The sequence below is a fragment of the Cebidichthys violaceus genome, unplaced genomic scaffold (assembly GCF_023349555.1).
Source record: "Cebidichthys violaceus isolate CVI_PGR_0920_01 unplaced genomic scaffold, fCebVio1.0.p SCAF_12, whole genome shotgun sequence".
NCBI lineage: Eukaryota > Metazoa > Chordata > Actinopteri > Perciformes > Stichaeidae > Cebidichthys > Cebidichthys violaceus.
Genome location: NW_027176285.1, coordinates 431,876 through 450,293, shown reverse-complemented (window position 1 = coordinate 450,293; position 18,418 = coordinate 431,876). Strand labels below are relative to the sequence as shown.

The window sequence follows — 18,418 nt, the reverse complement described above, 5'->3', positions numbered from 1 at the left end:
CTAACGATGTTATGAACCAGACATGACAGCGCTTAGATTCCCGGGATATCTGGGACTTCCGCAACACATACAAGAGTAGCAGTAGTGGTTACTTACTTCCGCTGTGATTGATGAAACGTCTCCTCTGGAGCGACTAGCTCTGGTGACACGAATAAACTAATGAACCTGCGATCAAACTCCCGCGAGTAAAACGCTGCAAAAACTCCCTTTGTGATTGATGTGAACAAAGCATAAGAAAGTGAAATAGTAAGAATAGATAGGAATGGGTTTAAATCATATGAATGTCATTGAAAATTAATAAAACCAATAGTGTATAAAAGCTGACACTACCCTGCATGTCTGGCTGTAATGTGTATGAAGAAGGTGAAGAAGTGGGAATGGGTTTAATTTCTATGAGCAACTCATCACAGGGAAGTGTTCAATTCTAACCCATCTCATTCACTGTAAATGGGTATAAATGTCACCACAACAAAACCGTCGATTGAAGAAGGATATTGTCTAAGATGCACCAGCAGCTACTATCAAAGCGTGGTTGTAGTTAAGCTGCAACACCAGATATGACGTTACAGCAGGATAAAATGTACAAATCATTCAGAATAACGTATCGTATGAAGGCTTGCAGTGCAGTGAAATACACTACGCCAAATCAAAAAAATACCCCCAGATGCCCCTAAAAATGTGTTCTCACCAACACACACGTGTGTAGACCATGGAGGTTGTGGAGAAACCTGGAAAGCCACAGTGCTACTAGTGCTTGTGCACACTTCAGAAACGGGCAATTTATTTATTGTAAACATTATTTGTATTATTTTTGTTCATCTTGTATCAGGACTATTTTGTTCTTGTACTGATGGAAATGGGGCGTGTGATGAGCTGTGACAGGATACAATGATCAGCTGTTATGTAAACTGCAGTGAATAATAGGCAGATCAGAGCAGCTATATATCTTTTCTTTGTTTATTATTTTTTCGCATTACAAAGACACTCGTGAACATTGTAGCCTAGTTATTACCAGCGAACAATAACGTAAATAATGAATAATTCTTCTGACGATCAGACCGGAAGTGTTCCTCTTGCTGCTGTTGACGGAACACCGGCGCGAGACCGCAGAAGCCACAGACGGGAAGGCTGGACATCGGATTCTCCTCTCAGCCGAACAGGTCTGTACTGTTTCTGTGTAAATCAGCCCGTGTCGTCGTGGTCCACGAGCCCCAAGAACTATGTGATGAGGACCAGCGTCTCCCATCCGAACCGCGACAAAAGCGCCCATCTAGTCTGATAAGGCTGCGTGTTTAAAACGGTCGCTGCGTCGCGTTTAACCGTGGGTGTGACCCTAATGACGATCTCCTATGAAGACGTTAATCGTGCGGATAGTCCGGTCTGCGGGGCTGAAGCAGCGGACGCACAGCCTGTCGCTTTATGCAAAAGACATCTTTTATTCTGGGACACGTTCAGCTTCACGCGGCTTTAACGACGCTACAGTAGATGTAAGCAGCTGCAGCAGCCTGTTCTGGATCCGGTACTGTGAGGAGAGACGTGAACACGGTCACGGCTGCGGTACTGACGGGGAGGCTCCTCCCGTCCTCTGTCAGTGAGCTGCGCCATGGCGGCCATGGGCATTCTGCTGCGGCTCCTAGTCGCCCTCATCTCTCTGTGTGCTGAGTTCAACCGATGTGACTTAACCGTAATAACGACAGCAGATGTCTATTGTTACATACATGGTTTTACAACATTCATTAAAACCCTTTGCTCACTGAGCACCGGGCTGAATTACTCGTTAGGCTTGACGTAATGCGTCTGTGTTTGGCCAGTGAGCGGACCAATCAGCACCCTGCGAGGAGCTGCTAGCTGCTGTGGGCGTGGCTTCGGTGAGCGTGATGCAACGACACGGGGCCTTTCTCATTCACCGATTTATGTGCCTCCTCGATTCCTCGCTCCTTGTGACCCGGAAATCGAGGGCAGCGCTCCGTCTTGGAGGACATCCTAAATCCAGAAAAATGCATCTTGGGTATCGAGGAGGCTTGTGGGAGGAGCTATGCGCGAGGAAGTGTGTAAAAAATAAAATAAAAGAAGCATAGTGATCCCAAACTACGGCTGGACTCTACACATGTAAACGTTCCTTTTTGTATTCATGAATTGTATTTATTTAATCTGCTTTAATGTATTTAATCTGCTGCAATATATACATTATATGTATATATTGTTCCCGTGGAAACACTTTAGAGAAGTGTAGAAGTGAATCCAATGCAAAAGTGTCTTAAACTTGCATTCGTATAAGCGACTCTACGTCACTCCTCCACTGTCAAAATATGGTCACTTCCGTTCACTGGTTACAAAAAACAAGATGGCGCCGGCGGTAATCCAAGATGGCCTCGGTGAAAACACCAAAATCAAAGCTTCAAAACGTCAGTCCACAAACCAACGGGTGGCGTCACGACGACTACGTCCACTTCTTATATACAGTCTATTCTTCTCCCGTGGAAACTACTGTCTCAAATTCTTCAGTGGTTTTATATTCAGGGAACATGCTTCTCTCTTTTACAACAATCACCACTTTCTCCATAATAAACCAAGACAGCAATTTACGGTTCTACAGTACCTTAAACGTGCATTCTCTCTAGTGTCCACCAGGGGGCGACTCCTCTGGTTGTATAGAAGTCTAGTCTAAAATGACTCTACTTCTCTCATGATTTATTCCCTCAGTAAACATTGTAAACATGAGTTTATGGTCTCAATCTCTAGTTTACAGTCTTCTTCAATACAGCATGATGTTCATTTAGTACATTATGCTCCATTTAGAGTCACACAGACCATAAAGCAGGGGATGCTTTAGGGGCGGGGCTACACGCAGATTGACAGGTCTCTACCAGAGACGTCCTCCACATTCCAAATATGGTCACCTTCGTTCACCAGTTGCAAAAAGTCAAGATGGCGACGGTCAATTTGCTGAATTCGAGGCTTAATAACATTTATTAGTGAATGAGGCCCAATGAGAGGCTTATTGATCAATACCAGTGATGGAAGAAGTACTAAGATACATATATATATATATATATATATATGTATATATATGTATATATATATATATATATATATATATATATATATATATATATATATATATACGTATATATATGTATATATATATACGTATATATATACGTATATATATATATACGTATATATATATATATATATATATATATATATAGTATATAGAATATTACCTTTAAGATGATGAGTGAACCCCTCAGTGATGATGTTTGTGGAGCAGCTGTATTGCTCCCAGAGTGACTCAGGTGATGTTTTCTCTCCACCTCTCATCAGTGCGGACATGTCTGTGAGGATGGAAATGGACGTTAATGGAGTGTCCAGGGCTCACGTCTCCATTCTTCCTGCATCTGAAATCAAAGCCACATTGAAACCAGAAGCAGAGAGACCTCGCTGTGCCAGCACCCCATGTTCCCCTATCAGAGGTACCGTTTCAGGGTACCAGATCCTCCACATGGACTCAAACTATCTGGTAAGCTTCACCACTGGCGAGGAGCTGCTCAAGCTGGCCCACAAGTGGTCCGAAGGCCCTCCAGAGAAGGGTTCCGCATCGGAGGCCGTGACCAGCTCCGTCGAGAGCGCCGTCCCGAAGTCTGTGGACTTGGGCCTCCACCGGTCTTCACGAATCTGCAAAGGTAAAAGTCGCCACTACCAACCCTACGACATCCCCGCCGCTAACGGGCGGAGACGGAGGCGCATGCCCAGCTCCAGTGACACCTTCCTCAGGTCCCTGGCCCACGGGGAGCCCGGCAGGGGTCTGCATGCTCCACTACCCCTCTGTCTGCTTAAAGGGAAGAGGGCCCAGTCCAAGTCTCTGGACTACCTTAATCTGGACAAAATCAGTATCAAAGAATCCTCAGACACTGAGGTGTTACAGTACCAGCTGCAGCACCTCACCCTGCGAGGGGAGCGCATGTTTACCAGGAACAAGACTTGAGCGCTCAGCGGAGCGCTCTGTGGGCGTCTCTCACCCGTTGGGGTTTAGGTGCTTCGTCCAGCTCGTTGACGAAGGAGACGGTCTGAGGTCCTGTTGTGTGATTATTTGGGAGTTTTACCTTTATTCTGGACACGTGAGGTTGAGAAGAAGATCCTTTTACCACGCCTCACACTGTAACGAGGTTGTCGAGGTTAATAAATGTGAATTCTATAAACTGAGCAATAACTGGTGGGCCTTTATACTGACGGTGTTGTGTGTTTGTACTGGTCAGAGATGCATCGATACATCAGCTTCAAGCCACCGTTTCTATCAGCCCAGTCATCATTTAACTGCTATTCTGTGGTGGAAGTTTTGGTTTCTATTTACATTATGACACTGCATACAACTGTCACAATGTATTGATTCATAAGTCAATATCAGTGTGTTTCTTAACCTCTTGTTTAAATATATGTAACTTAATACAGTACTAACACGCCATGTGTACAGTGAAAGAATTATTGTCATTAATATGTTTATATATATGTTAATATGTTAAAGTCATTTTTCATGACGTGCAACAGATTTCCCAGCCTGACAGCCAGGGACTCTTCAACTACAGGTCCTGAGAGCACGAGTCACCGGGACGTCCCGTAACAACACCTCCGTTAACCGTTAACGGTTAACGGAGGGGGAGAGGATGACTTTAGCTTCAGGACCGTTGATTTCACTCTTTAAGTTAGTCGGGGGTCACTTCACAGTGGACAGAACAGAACCTCTTTCACTGTACATATGATGCCACATGTGTATTGATCTAACTGGAGAAGTCCTCACATCTGTCTACAGTCACCATAGGTTGAAAGACTCAACCGCTGCAGATGAGAGGCTGGATCGTTTCCAGGGTCTTGTTGGGAAGCTGTTGCCTTTAGGAACCACTTTGGTGCGTCTCTAGTTTTGTACATTGGTGATGGGCGCAGTGTTGTTGAGGCTTGTCTTTATAATGAGTGTGTGTGTGTGTGTGTTCCCTTACAGCTGGTAATTGATGTGTTTCTGCTTCATTGCAGAAACACAGTTTTTTTCACCTGATTGCACTGTTGGATATCTGCACCGTGAGATGGTCTCCACCACGGCACCAGTTAGGCCTTCACAGTAAGCACTGAACCGTGAAGAGAAGCACGTGATCACCTACAGTTGTGTTGATTTATCACCGACAGTTGTGTTGATTTATCACCTACAGTTGTGTTGATTTATCACCGACAGTTGTGTTGATTTATCACCTACAGTTGTGTTGAGTTTTTCACTTATAGTTGTGTTGATTTATCACCTACAGTTGTGTTGAGTTTTTCACTTATAGTTGTGTTGAGTTTTTCACTTATAGTTGTGTTGATTTATCACCTAGAGTTGTGTTGATTTATCACCTACAGTTGTGTTGAGTTTTTCACTTATAGTTGTGTTGAGTTTTTCACTTATAGTTGTGTTGATTTATCACCTACAGTTGTGTTGAGTTTTTCACTTATAGTTGTGTTGAGTTTTTCACTTATAGTTGTGTTGATTTATCACCTACAGTTGTGTTGATTTATCACCGACAGTTGTGTTGAGTTTTTCACTTATAGTTGTGTTGAGTTTTTGCACATTTTGTTGCGCTGCTTTGAAAGGAAATTGTGATTTTCTTTTTTTTTTTATTACACTAAAAATTAAATTTCTTCATGAACATGTAATGTCTGGAGCCTCTGTGTGTGATGACGGCATGCTTCAAGTGGTTCTGATGTAGAACATGAACTACTGCAATGGGTCCAGTGTGTGAATCTGAGCCCACAGACGTGTTCTGTTTGTCTCTATCTGGACTATGAACTGGTCTCTACACATCAGGCTTTAAATGTAGATTCATGTTGATTCACTTTTAGTGCAGTGTGTGTATCAAACACAGTGCACCTTCTTCACATCTCAACGTTCACAACATCAATGTGAGCTTTAATGACTTTGGATATGTGAGTGAATCCACATTGAATGAATGTTCTGATGATCAAGATTAACATGTTGTTGATGCCCCGCCCCCACTGTAACTCAATGCATTACTATAGACCTTCTTCTTGAAGTGTTTCTTTCCACTATGTTCCCCTAAGCCTGAGAGGAAGCGCTGGATGTTTAGTTAGTGCATCAAGAAGAGCGCCGTGGAAACAAAGTGTGACTGAAGTCACGTCCAAGACTGAAGAATGAACTCTACCAACTCTGCATCACCGCAGTGGAAGGAAACCCACATGATTCCACATCTTCTGTTGTTGATCTCTTATGAATTTGCACTGAATTTGGATGGACAAGTCATATTCTAACCATATGTTACGTACAAATAATTTACATTTCAATGCTACTTCAATGTTGAACAGCTACCAATGTTGATCAAATCAATAGCGGTCAAAGCAAACGTTGAAATGATTTAGATTTTCTTTTTTGACATTTTGAAACTTTAACTCTTCAATGGTGAACAAAGCTTTCCACTGTGTTCACTCACTCTGATGCACTTCTACTGAGTCCTGAGGCAGACAGACAATGTACACTTGATGTTAACCAATGACTGTTATCTGATTAAAGCTTATTTCAAACAAACCTTTGAGAGAATAAGTCGCTTCTGTCTGAATAAGAACTTCTGATTGCTTTCAGCTTTAAGGCTAAAAGGCTTCAATGCTGTGCAGATGCAAGGTTCAATATAAACTACAAATCCAATACATACCAGCAGTTAAAGGTCCTGGAAACCAGTCGGCTTGGAATGGGGTCCTACTCGATTATCATTTAGTTATTATTATTATTATTATTATTATTATCTTGTATTAGATATCTGTCTGAACTATTCAGTCTGAAGTGAGCTAAGCTGCTGAATCTTAACAGTTGAACTCACGGTTTCAGTGGCTTCAGTTCTTTGTTGTGGAGATTTTTCTCTGATTAAAAGAAATACTTCACCCACAATGAACATTTGTAAAACATTTCAGACTCACAATAATAAATATTGAGGCTTTAGTGAAGAGTGTGAAGCAGTGAGCATACAGCTGGGTAGATGGGGTTAAACTGCACCAGTCGGGTGAGACTTCGTTTGTACGTCACTTCATCAAGACTTCTCTGTTTAAGATTCTTCTTTTTGTGATTTCAGCACCGACTACAGACTGCAGATTCAGTAGCAGACAAAGACGCAAAAGCATAAGATTGTAGAATTTATTTGCCAAACACATCGATGCATTACTAGCTGTTATGCAGTAACAGCAGTATTAAAAGCATGAGAGCACATTTATATTCTAAAAGTTCACAGTGTAGCAAATAAAAAACAAAACACAGTAACACAGAGTCTGTATAAAAGCATAGAAATGCCAGTATTTCACATTACAAACTGAAACCTCTCCAAAGATTTGAAATGCGGTTAAACTCTAACTTTATTTCAATCGTCATATATGTACGGGTACATACATGAAGTATGACCTCAGCAGTGCCAACGGAGAGAAAAAGCCACAATGGTAAATGACTTTGATCCACAGATCATCAGGTCACAGATTCATCTGTATCTATGATCATAGATACAGATGAATCTGTGATCATAGATTCATCTGTATCTATGATCATAGATCTGTGATCATAGATACAGATGAATCTATAACCTGTACGTTCAAATGGAAGAGCTTGAATTTAAAATTGTGTAACAAAAGAGAGAAAACTATGAAGAGCAATATATAAAGTTCAGTTGTTCAGTTTCTGTTCTCGTCCCTCACATTTGCTTTTGCACAGTGCAGTTGAGCTTTATGTAAATGAGCAGGCATGGACTGACCGCCCTACTAAACACGTGACCTAATCCTCTCAGGACTTCCCAGAGGGACTTCATCCTCCGGAACAAACAAGCAGCACAGGGAAAACAATGCTGTCAGCTACAACCAGGAAGCACATCCAGCGATCCGCAGGGTCCGACTCACATTCTGGCCTCTTCTGATGGCCGATTCATGTACTCCTGAAAGGTCGAACGTAAAGGCAGCCACTTCTTAGTTGAAGCTTTGATCGCTATGATCCATCTGTGAAGAACAGCAGAAGCATCAACATGAGTGTCTGAACACTGCATCTAACAACTCTGTTTCTACTTTTCATCCCTGCAATCATCATAACAGACCCACTGATCTCACAGCACCATGTCCTCACCTTGTTGTGCAGACTATGGTCTAAAGGACGTTTTAAAGGACAGTTACTTCAGTGACACTGTTGCATTTACTGTCTCTCCTTCACAATAAAAGCCACCCAGTGGTTTGCTATTGGAATACTTTTAGTTTAAACCTACTGTAGTACATATCTGTTACAAGTGAATGTTTGATTTGCAGTAACTTAACAAATTCAAACAGGAATGCGTGAAACTAAAGTCCAAACCACAGAGGTTCAGTCAGAAGCTCCACAAGCACTGACGTTTAAAATGTTAAAAAAAAAGAGCCTTCTTTGTTGTCGGCACAAACAGATGTGTTCAGTCTGTGCAGGACATGGCTGTGAAGCACCATCTGGCTGCTTTCTTGTTAAATGGAAATGCAAGGAAACCCCATGCACCAAAGTCTCACAGGTTCTGAAAAGGTTCTACGGTAGAAAAGTCCCTGAGTGAAAATCACAGTGGGCTCCTCACCGCTTGTTCTCATTAGGGTTTTCAGCACAGAGGTAGAAAGCCTTGAACTCATCAGTTGGAGGTTTCAGCTCAATGGTGGATTTCTTGGATCCATAGGGCTGCTCTCGCACCATGTAGCCCTGAAGGTAGATACCACCTGAGGACAGAGTTCAACATGTCCTTCACCACTGTCTGAGGAAATAGTGTTGGACTTACAACAACAGGTCAGGAAGAAGAGATGTGAAAAAGATCGACGTGATACAGATGTATATATACCTATATACATACATATGATATATATACATATATATATATATATATATATATATATATATATATATATATATATATATATATATATATATATATATATATATGTATAGTATATAGGGGGCACTCAGTAACAATATAAGCACAGATCGTTTTCATAGAACATATAACAGAAATAACAGAGAACTGTGACCAGATGACAGAGAATGTCTGCCTCTTCATTCTACTTATCAATGTGCCTAGAGCCTAAAAATATATGTTTTTAAATCACCTTTGAAAACCACACCATCACTACACTGACCGTACACTGACTGTATCATACCATGTGCATGAGTCGCACGGATCCCACTGTACAAGTAGAGGCAACCGTCCTTCAGAATGCAGTAGTGCTGGACCCACATGTCCTTGTGTTTGTCCATTTTATGAAGCAGTCCGAGACACTCTGGGTGTTTCACAGCCAGCGGGGGCAGATTAGAGTTGTGTCTGGTGACATCCGTCCACACGTGGTTCTGAAACATGGGAGGAACCTGATGAGCTTAGTGTTAGCGTGGGGGATGAATACATTAGGTGATAAGCCAGTGTGAGTAACAGCCTGACGCATGTATCCTAATCCATTCAGTCCTGGAGAATCTCAAAAGTATGCTGTTGTTTTTACATGAAACCAACTTCATTCCAAGTCACCAGATCCAGAGGTCACTACATCTGTGACAACGTGTGACGGTCCGTCCCTTCAGTGTAGAACACTGTAGCATATTAATATGTTTGATAAGGCAAAGCACCATGCTACTGAGACATGTAGTTAAACTAGTAAAGCAGCCAGCATCGTCCAGATGTTACCTGTGTGATGGGATGAATAGCTTTCTCCAAAGCCTCGAGCCACCTGCAATCACAAAGACACAACTCAGACATGATCTTCATCCCAACATCTTTTCATTACATCAACAAGAACACAAATCATCTGAATGCCCCTTCAGGCTTGGGAAATCTTTTGTCTGAAAACACCTTTAGCCTGAAAACATTCTTGCATGAATTAGCGCTTCCATTCATCTGTTTGTGAAACTGTAAAATACACATGAGAACACACTTAAATTCTCTTTGGTTTAGAACGTTCCAAAGGTCTGTACTGTACCGTTTCATCTCCTGGTTGGAGATGGCACACAGGAAGTACACCCGGTCACCGGATTGAGGGCGGCACTTGAACACAAATGGTTTCCCCAGAGAAGCATCTGGTCCCACCTCGGCCCCCTCCAGCTTCACTGCGAACAAAGCCCGCCTCTTGGCTTCGTCCTGTAACGAACATGAAGTAATGTCAAGAAGACACATCTGGGTCCATTGTTGTGTGGACTGTTGTGTTCAGGAACCAGAATGCATAATGAGGCCTGCTCCCCGCTCACCCGTTTGTGTCTGTAGTAGAAGAGGCAGCAGTCATGTGTGAGCACAAACCACCTCTTCCTCCAGCCCTTGAACAGACCAGACTGGGTACGCTTGTGAAGATAACCACGACATGCTGGTCTGGGGGTGTTAGGAGCACGAGCGATGTCTGACCCAATCGTCAACGTTAGAACATCTGGACCTAAAAAATCAACATCATTTCATTTTAAAAAACGTCTGTTTAAGCGTTTTGAGTCTGTACTCAAATATTCAGAAGTTAATTTAGTAAATATGTCACCTCGAACCCTTGCTACATTCACCGAACCTCAACCAAACCAAACATTCTGAAACATTAGTTTTCAATCTACACACAAGTTCTTTATTGGATCTCGTGTTTCGTTGATCAGGGCCACTGTGCTCCGCGTTATCAGGCCTTGAAACACATACCTCGTCTGGCCAAGTCAGTAGCTTCAGAATGAGGACTGCTGGTGACATCGGTTCCATTGACAGCTAGGACAGAGTCTCCGACCACCAGCCCCGCTTCCTCAGCAGCGCCGTCTGAAACAACAGAAGACAAAGTCTGAAGCCCAAAGACCAACTGGGGCCACTCTGTGTGGAGTGGCATGAAAGGCATCAAATTGGTTATCAGTAGTAATATCAAATAACAGAATTCTACATTAAATTCCTCCTAAGCATCACCCTTTGAAGAGGGAAAATGAACACAGAGGAGCTTTTCAGATCTATTTACTGGATGCTTTACAGTAACTCACAGCCTACGGTGAAACCAATGACTACCGATCTTCCATTTATGATGTATATTAAAACAAACAATTCTGTGTATTATTGTCTGTATTTCCTGTTTTATTGTCTTCATGTTATGATCCAGGTCATGTGACTGCCTCCCATTGGTTGCCTTCTGTATAGTTTAGGCACTCAGTCACTCAGAAAAATCAATCCTCTAGATGAGATAGCGCCGCAAGCAAGGACCTCACTTACTGGTGTCTACCTCTGTGACCACGATGGGTTTAGAAAACTGTAGTCGAAAGCCCCAGGGATACTCTCCTGTCCCTCTGCTGATCTTCACAGTCCTCTCCCGAACTGAAAGGGAGGAGAAAGTTGAAGTCATTGTGGGGGAATATATGTCTGTATCTGCTTGGTCCAGTGTACAGTATACCCTCTGCATGGTGTTTAAGAAGGACTCTTCTATGCGACTCAATACTAAATACATTCCCCTGTAACCATAACCCTAAAATAGAATCTCAAGCTAGCCTACTTGAGACAGCTCGAGTCTTGGTGTTGAGGCTGGGAGGAATGGCGGCTGAGTCTACATCATCTCCTTGGTAGATCCACGCTGAGGAGTGGAACGTCTCTGTGTAAAAGCCTCTGTCCTCATTGTCTTGAGTTGCCATGTCCGTAGAGGGACTGTCTTCTGACACTAGAACAAGAACACAGGGGATGAACACAGCAGCACACTCTGCAGAAGGTGCATGTCAGTTGTCAAATTGCTAAATTTACAATATTTGACAATAATCATTGTTGCTCAGTTGTCACTGGAAGCCAGATTCAGTCTGATCTTAATTATTGCATATGTTGTGTCTGTGTTCTGAGGAAGCAAACCGCTATCGGAGCGATTGAGCGAGGGGTGTGTCCTCCATCAGCCCTACGGAGCGGACGGTGACTTTGAGGAGGGTGATGGAGGAGGACTTTCCTTTTCTTATCAAAGCTTATTTTGTTCTGCACAACTATTGTGAAGTTCACAAAGAAACTGTAAAGGAAGAAAAGCATAAATGTCTCCAGTGAGACAGGGAGTGAGAACAGACAACAACGAAACCGAGGAAACGAGTGAGACGAGTGTCGACCACATGTTCTGCTTCCTGTTTATAGTGTACATGAATAGTCATGTGACGTTCCTTTTTAGGCGCGTTAGTATGGATGGAAATCATTGATAGAACGACAGTGAAATGCCCACGTGGACGGAGGTTGTCTTCATTTTAAAACAGAAAGGTATTAGTGTAGTTGTAGCCTAAAACTTCCAACTGTTACTCCCTTGTTTCGCTGTACCTACACTGAAACACCAGTACAACCAATTTACACCACGATATTACATTAAGAGGACTCATTCAGTGAGTGTCGGGTAATAACGCTGTAAGTCTCAGGCTGTATTATAAAGTATTGCTGTGATTTTCCATCATTACACTATTTAAATTCAAATTGAATTGAAAACATAATGTCTTACTGCAATGTGATAAGTCATGGAGTTAAGTTAACATTACTGTGTAACGCTAAACCCCAACAGATCAATAGATCAATGAGCTCATTGTCCAGTCGGGTGGTGAGTGGTCAAGTGTCACACCACTCACTACTGTTTGCTCTTCAAATAGGGGCTCCTGGTAATCTCACCAAATGTATAGCAGTGATTCTTTGATCCCACTGTCCCAGACTCAGCCCTGATTACCTGATTCCTCTGTGATATCACTGGTCATGGAGCTTCCTCCAGTAGAGCTCCATTCCTTGCTCTCCTTGAAGAGCTTTCTCCTCCTGGCCCAGTGGTCAGAGCCACTGCTGTCTGGGTCTTTATGAACCTCAGGTTTCAGATGCTCTTTGGCCTCTGAGGAAGCTGGGAATGGTGATAAACAGTCACAATAGGTCAGTTTTACATACAAATTGACCTGAAATTCAGTATTTATTTTAAATCATTTGACAAACATTGCTGTAACTCACTTCTGGATACAATGTGTTTCTCTGCCGTTTTACCGAGCCGCTCTTTTTCATGGATTTCTGCATGTGCAGAACCTTTGGCAGGACATGATGCAGTGACTCCAGGTTTGTCTGAATCCTCTGTTATCATTAGTGGCAAAGAAGAGCTGGCATTTCCTGTTTTTTCACCAAATGGTTTAGGTTCAATCTCCTCCGTAACCTCATTTGTGTTTAATGAAAGAGAGTTTACGTCCTGCAAAGGGGACATGTGAGGGTCTTCCAGGGAAGTTCTTCGATTTGTTTCCATCAAACCACCCAGTGATGATCCTGAGTCCATCTGCAAGAATCTTTGCTCGTGTGCACCAACAGTTACTGTCATGGCTGAGGACTTACTGTGTTTGGGTGAAACTGAGACTGGATCCTCTTGGCTTTCACTTTCAACCTTGTCCTTGAGGAGTAATATCACAGGACAGCTCTGTGGTACATGTTCCTCTGAGCCTCTGCAGGACGGATGGATGACAAGGGCTCTTTGACTCAACTCCTCTGTCAGCGGCTCTGGGCTGTGATATTCTACTTCCCCCATTTCTTGGTCAAATCCACTGTCTGCTACTTCACTTTGGTCAATATTGTCCAGACTTTCCACGTCCATACAAACGCTCTGCTTTAGGTCTACATCCTGTTGTCTGCCTGTTGTACGGCGGTAACTGATGCTGCTTCGTCTTCGACGTCGCTCATTGACAGAGAACACATCGTCAGGTACATCCTCAGAGCTGGTCATATAGAGTGGACTAAGCACTGATTGCTTTCCATCACGGCTGTTTAGGATTTCTGTGGCAAGTTTGGAATGTCCGGTCGGTTGTGAAGAATTATAATTTCCTATTCCGAATGCAGAAAACATGTCAGTGTCCTGGTGAATCCTTCCCAGCCTCTCAGTTTGGAGAAGCAGTGAGCACATGACTAAAGAGGAAAATGATTCAGCACAGGGAGACGGAATGTCCTCCTGCATCAATCCTAGACCCTCTGACATGCCAGGATATGTTTGGTGTCTCCTCTTTGGGGACAGACGTGCTCTGTGTTCCACAGTGGCAACACTGTTGTTTCTAATCCAGGATGTTCTCTTCTGACAGTTGATGAAATCTTTGGTGAAGCTGGACCTGTTGGTAGACAAGGAGGGTCTCGTGAGCATTGGCTCATAGCTGGCAGATTCTGATAATTGATGGAACGAAGGTGCCAGATCTGCTCTTTCCTCTGCTTCTAAAGAAAATGGCCGCTGAGATTCTTCCTTACAGGTGATGTTAGGTGTCTTTTTGTCAGCAGGACTTCGAGCACCAATTCTGCAGGAAGCCAGGCAGTGTGTCAGGTCCTCTAAAGTATTATTTTTAAAGTCTGCAAACTCTTGGGGTGGAGGAATGTCCCAAGACTGATCACTTCTGACGCTTTTGTCAAAGTCGTTCCTCTTCCCTTGAGGTTTGAAATTTAACGATGGTTGTGGTGCAAATGGATGATCTGTTAACATAAAGTCTGTTGGTATTAGTTGGTGATTCCTGCAGCATTGAGAGTAGCTTGTGTTGTCCCATACGTCTGTTGGACTGACAGACTTGGAATCACTGTGAGACTCTGTTTGTTCACTCGAGTTGCCGAAGGTAAATCTGTAATTTGAGCTTTGATTGCCGTTGTGATTGGTCAGATTTTGTGACGGCTGCTCAGATGACTCAATATTTGGTAACCATGTCATCTCACATTTGCTCTTAGAAAACACATCAGCACAGTCCGCCTTTTCATTCATTAAAACAAACGTGGTCTTGATGCCAGGAGCATTCAATTGAAAAGATTCTTGAATTTCCAATTTCACATGTGACCCATTGCAGTTAATGTTCATGGTGTTCGTGACTGGTGTTGATGAGTGGGTTGGGTTTCCAGATAAGAGTACACATGACTGCTGAACGATGATCTTTGGGGGGGAGTCTCCTGCGTCGTTGACGGACACCGACGTCACTGTCCTCACTCCTGTCTCTGTGTCCTCTGTCGTTTTGGTATAAATACTCCTCTGCTTTGTAAATGAATTCACACGATAATCCCGTTTGACTCTTTTCTCTTTGGGTGGAGTGTCGTTGTATTTTTCCTCATCTTCCGATCCTGACGGGACGTTTTCCTTTCGATGAGAATCTGTCTCACCCTTTTCAACAATGTCATCTTTGTAGCTGACACTGTTGCTTTTGTTCTGCTTTTGAAAGCTGTATGGTGAGACACTCTCTGAAAGTAAAAAAACAAACAAATGTATGTAGTGTATAAAAAATGTCTGCAATGCAAAATGATGTAAATAGATTTTACAGATCACAGATTTTTACCTAAATCACCTAAATCATAATTTACAAGTAAATACTGAACATAGTCAAATATTTATATTAGATTGCGTTGAAAATAAAAAGGGCTAAACGTGATATTCTATTGCCGGCCAACAAAGAGCAGAGAAGCTCTGATCACTCAGAGGGAGAGTGACTCATTCTCTGCTCAACACTCCACTACATCTTTACATAGATAATGGTTGTTTGATGATATATTAATGCTCTGAATATCGTATATTGTGCCCACTGTTCTATGCCAACCTCTAAACTAAGGCTACATCCACACCATCTGGATCTCCGTCCAGACGAACACGCCTGAAAACCAATATCACGTGACTCTTCACGTCCACTGGGCGTGATGGTGGGTGACGGTGTAAACGGAAGTAGATTGGTTGCTTAGTTAAAAAAAAATAGGACAGAGTAATAAAGTAGACTTAATAATGAAAGGTCGTGTTTGATACTTGAGATCTTAAAATCTTCCTCTATGAACTCAAACAAACACAATTCATGGAAAGTTTTAGAAGTTTTATTTTCAGACTTGGTTACAGCGCTGTGGGTCTGTCTCCATCTCTCTCTCTCACATCACATTTACTTTAAAATCAACACTTACACATAAAGTTTACTAGATTATGGATCATAAATGCGGTCGACACTCGTCTCTCACTCGTTCTCTCGGTTTCCTTGTTTTTGTTCTCTCTCTCGTAGCTCTGCTGGAGGCTGAAGTCTGTCCTACTGGAGAGCATTACTGCTTTTGTTCCTCTATAGTTTATGTGTGTGGACTTCACAATAGTTGTGCAGAACAAAATGAGCATGAATAAGGAAAGTCCTCCGTTTTGTGTCCATCACCCTCCCTAAAGCCGCTAACCGTGACTTCAGACGTCTCTGTAGGTCTGATACCTTCACAAAATGAGGAGCAACTTTACGTAGGATATCATACCGACCGTTGTATGACGTCACGTTGAAATGTTACTCACTGTTCCTTTAAGTCAACTTGAAAAATGTTGACTTGTTGGTGGTGTTCTGTCAGTTGGCTGGAGTAGTGTGAATGCTAGTCTTTGTATCTGTTTGTGTTTAGTACTGAGCACCTGCTCAATGGACAGCAATGGTGAGCCCACCTTGTTTTTCACCTCATGAAACCTATTGAAACCCTTTATTCACTAGCATTACATTACATTACAATAGAGCACTAGTCAGCGCTCTATTGGTCCAAAGAAGTCCAAATATTGGCAAACTGCGCAGGTGTGGAAAAAATGTGACTCAGCTAAGCACATGATTAACCTCGTTGAAGTCTCCACCCAAAGCTCCAACTCACGTTTACTGCTGCTGGAGCTCTTCCTCCTCTTGCTGTTCCTCCTCCTCCCTCTTTTACTCATTCCTAATCACCACAGTCTCACATTAACTGCAAAACAAGTCAGAGAAAATAGAGGGTTTTACCTTCATAAGCTTCACCTTAACATTGTTATTGCAAACCTACAGTTGCCAAATTGTTTTGGAATACACATATGTTACTTTTTTTTTTCGGATTTAGTTAATATGGAAAATGTCCACAATGTGACATGTAAATGAATGCACCCTGGATAAAAACGACAAAGCTAATAACACTAACGATAATAAGGAGAAATGATGTGTCCTGTGTCAATAATGGCTTGATATTGTTTTTCTCAATATCACACTAACATGAACACAGTTCTTGGGGAAACACAGAAAACATATTTCATCAAAATGTTTAAATATCAATAAACATTACGTTATGGAAATGAAATCAAAGAGAAGGCAAGTTACTTTGTTGTTAGGAAGCATGTTAAAATGCTTGGATCTCTGGGGGCCTTATTAACCCGGCAGATCATATTTTACACACGCAGAATAACAAAATAAAAAGACAGCTGACTTACCTCTAGGTGTCGAGTCCTGGTTGTCATAAAAGTATCAGGTATGAAGAAGACAGACAGAGCAGCTGATGCTATTTCTCACACAGACACATTGTCTGTGCGCCTCAGACTGCTCCACTTCTTATTGTTTCTATTCTCAACGTAAAGCAGCTTATTACTTTTAATCTCATCAGCCTCTGGTGATGTCAGTGTGAGGTTTGTTTATTCAGAGTCAGTGCTTTTCCACTGGTGAATGAGGCCAGCCTATAGTATACCATACCGTACTGTAATATTCTATGAGCAAGTACTTTTCACATATTTATTCACACAATTCTACTGCAGCAGAACACTGTAGTGTAGATTTATTCCACAAATATACAATAATATTAATTAAATTACATTTATTTTGTTTAGCCCAAAATCACAAATCCCCCTCAGAGGGCTTTACAATCTGTACACATACGACATCCTGTCCCGGGACCCTCACATCAGAACAGGAAGAACCCCCCAAAACCCCTTAACAGAGAAAAGAGGGAGAGACCTCAGAGAGCACCAGAGGAGGATCCTCTACCAGGATGAAGTGTGATGGATGTCATGTGTACACAATGAACAACACAACAGAGTTACTACACATTCATGCACATGACAGAACCACGACAGGAGGCAGGACCAGGGTCCAGATATAACCAGTTGTTATAACTAATTGAGTATCATCTGCATAACAATGAAAGTTTGTAGTGTTTTCTGATCATATTGCCTAAAGGAAGCATATATAAGGTGAATAAAATTGGTCCAAGCACAGAACCTTGTGGAACTCCATGACTAACGTTGGTCTTCATCGAGGTTTCATTGTTTACATATAGAAACTGAGATCGATGTGATGAATAGGACTTAAACCAGCTTAACGTCATGGTAACGGGATATGTTGCAGCTGGTTCATTCATATTTATACCATCTCAAGCCCTCACAGCCTCTCACACTCAACCACTCACCAGGTGACGTCAATTAAGTCCTTGAGGGTTCAGGGTTAGGGTTTACTCACATTAACCTGATTGATGCATTCCATCTGCAGGACTTCCCTTGTGAAGAACATTATTCAAATTCAAAAACCCAAAGTGTCTTTTCATTTGACGTAGGTAGCTAATTGGTAGCTAATTGTATGATGAATTGAAAATTGAAAATTTGTATTCCACGTCATCCATACACATTGTTAAGCCAGGCCCCGTTGATATCTTGCAAATGTGTCGCACGTGCCTGAACGCACCACCCTGCGTCTTGTGGGATGACG

General features: G+C 42.3%; 2 protein-coding genes across 5 annotated transcripts; one reads left to right on the top strand and one right to left on the bottom strand.

Moving 5' to 3' along the window:
- Positions 1–987: 987 nt before the first annotated feature.
- macir (macrophage immunometabolism regulator) lies at positions 988–6,568 on the top strand. 3 transcript variants are annotated; one of them, XR_011102242.1, is made up of 3 exons: positions 988–1,160; positions 3,328–4,904; positions 5,029–6,568. XR_011102242.1 is itself a non-coding variant. In XM_068705749.1 (2 exons), exon 2 carries the CDS (start codon positions 3,335–3,337, stop codon positions 3,986–3,988), a length of 654 nt encoding a protein of 217 aa, XP_068561850.1. In that variant the 5' UTR covers positions 988–1,160; positions 3,328–3,334; the 3' UTR covers positions 3,989–6,568. The 3 variants fall into 3 exon arrangements, 1 of the variants encoding a protein (XP_068561850.1); XR_011102243.1 differs by having other exon boundaries at positions 3,328–5,113; positions 6,088–6,568; XM_068705749.1 differs by having other exon boundaries at positions 3,328–6,568.
- Positions 6,569–7,249: 681 nt separating this feature from the next.
- Positions 7,250–18,416, bottom strand: pdzph1 (PDZ and pleckstrin homology domains 1). 2 transcript variants are annotated; one of them, XM_068705746.1, is made up of 13 exons: positions 18,173–18,416; positions 16,575–16,661; positions 12,942–15,170; positions 12,676–12,837; positions 11,494–11,655; positions 11,217–11,318; positions 10,668–10,778; positions 10,244–10,422; positions 9,979–10,136; positions 9,687–9,729; positions 9,172–9,358; positions 8,601–8,736; positions 7,250–8,010 (listed from the first exon to the last, which is right to left on the bottom strand). In XM_068705746.1, exons 2-13 carry the CDS (start codon positions 16,633–16,635, stop codon positions 7,911–7,913), a joined length of 3,630 nt encoding a protein of 1,209 aa, XP_068561847.1. In that variant the 5' UTR covers positions 16,636–16,661; positions 18,173–18,416; the 3' UTR covers positions 7,250–7,910. The 2 variants fall into 2 exon arrangements, with proteins under 2 accessions (XP_068561847.1, XP_068561848.1); XM_068705747.1 differs by lacking the exon at positions 18,173–18,416 and having other exon boundaries at positions 16,575–16,702.
- Between the last annotated feature and the right edge of the window lie 2 nt (positions 18,417–18,418).

What these genes read in the sequence shown, in the direction of transcription:
- macir (XM_068705749.1), top strand. Translation starts at nt 3,335, where the DNA reads ATGTCTGTGAGGATGGAAATGGACGTTAATGGAGTGTCCAGGGCTCAC.
- pdzph1 (XM_068705746.1), bottom strand. Translation starts at nt 16,635, where the DNA reads ATGAGTAAAAGAGGGAGGAGGAGGAACAGCAAGAGGAGGAAGAGCTCC. An exon ending in TCCAACCAGGAGATGAAACG is followed by an intron (nt 9,730 to 9,978) that starts GTACAGTACAGA and finishes TTGTGATTGCAG; the next exon opens with GTGGCTCGAGGCTTTGGAGA. An exon ending in CTATTCATCCCATCACACAG is followed by an intron (nt 9,359 to 9,686) that starts GTAACATCTGGA and finishes CCCATGTTTCAG; the next exon opens with AACCACGTGTGGACGGATGT.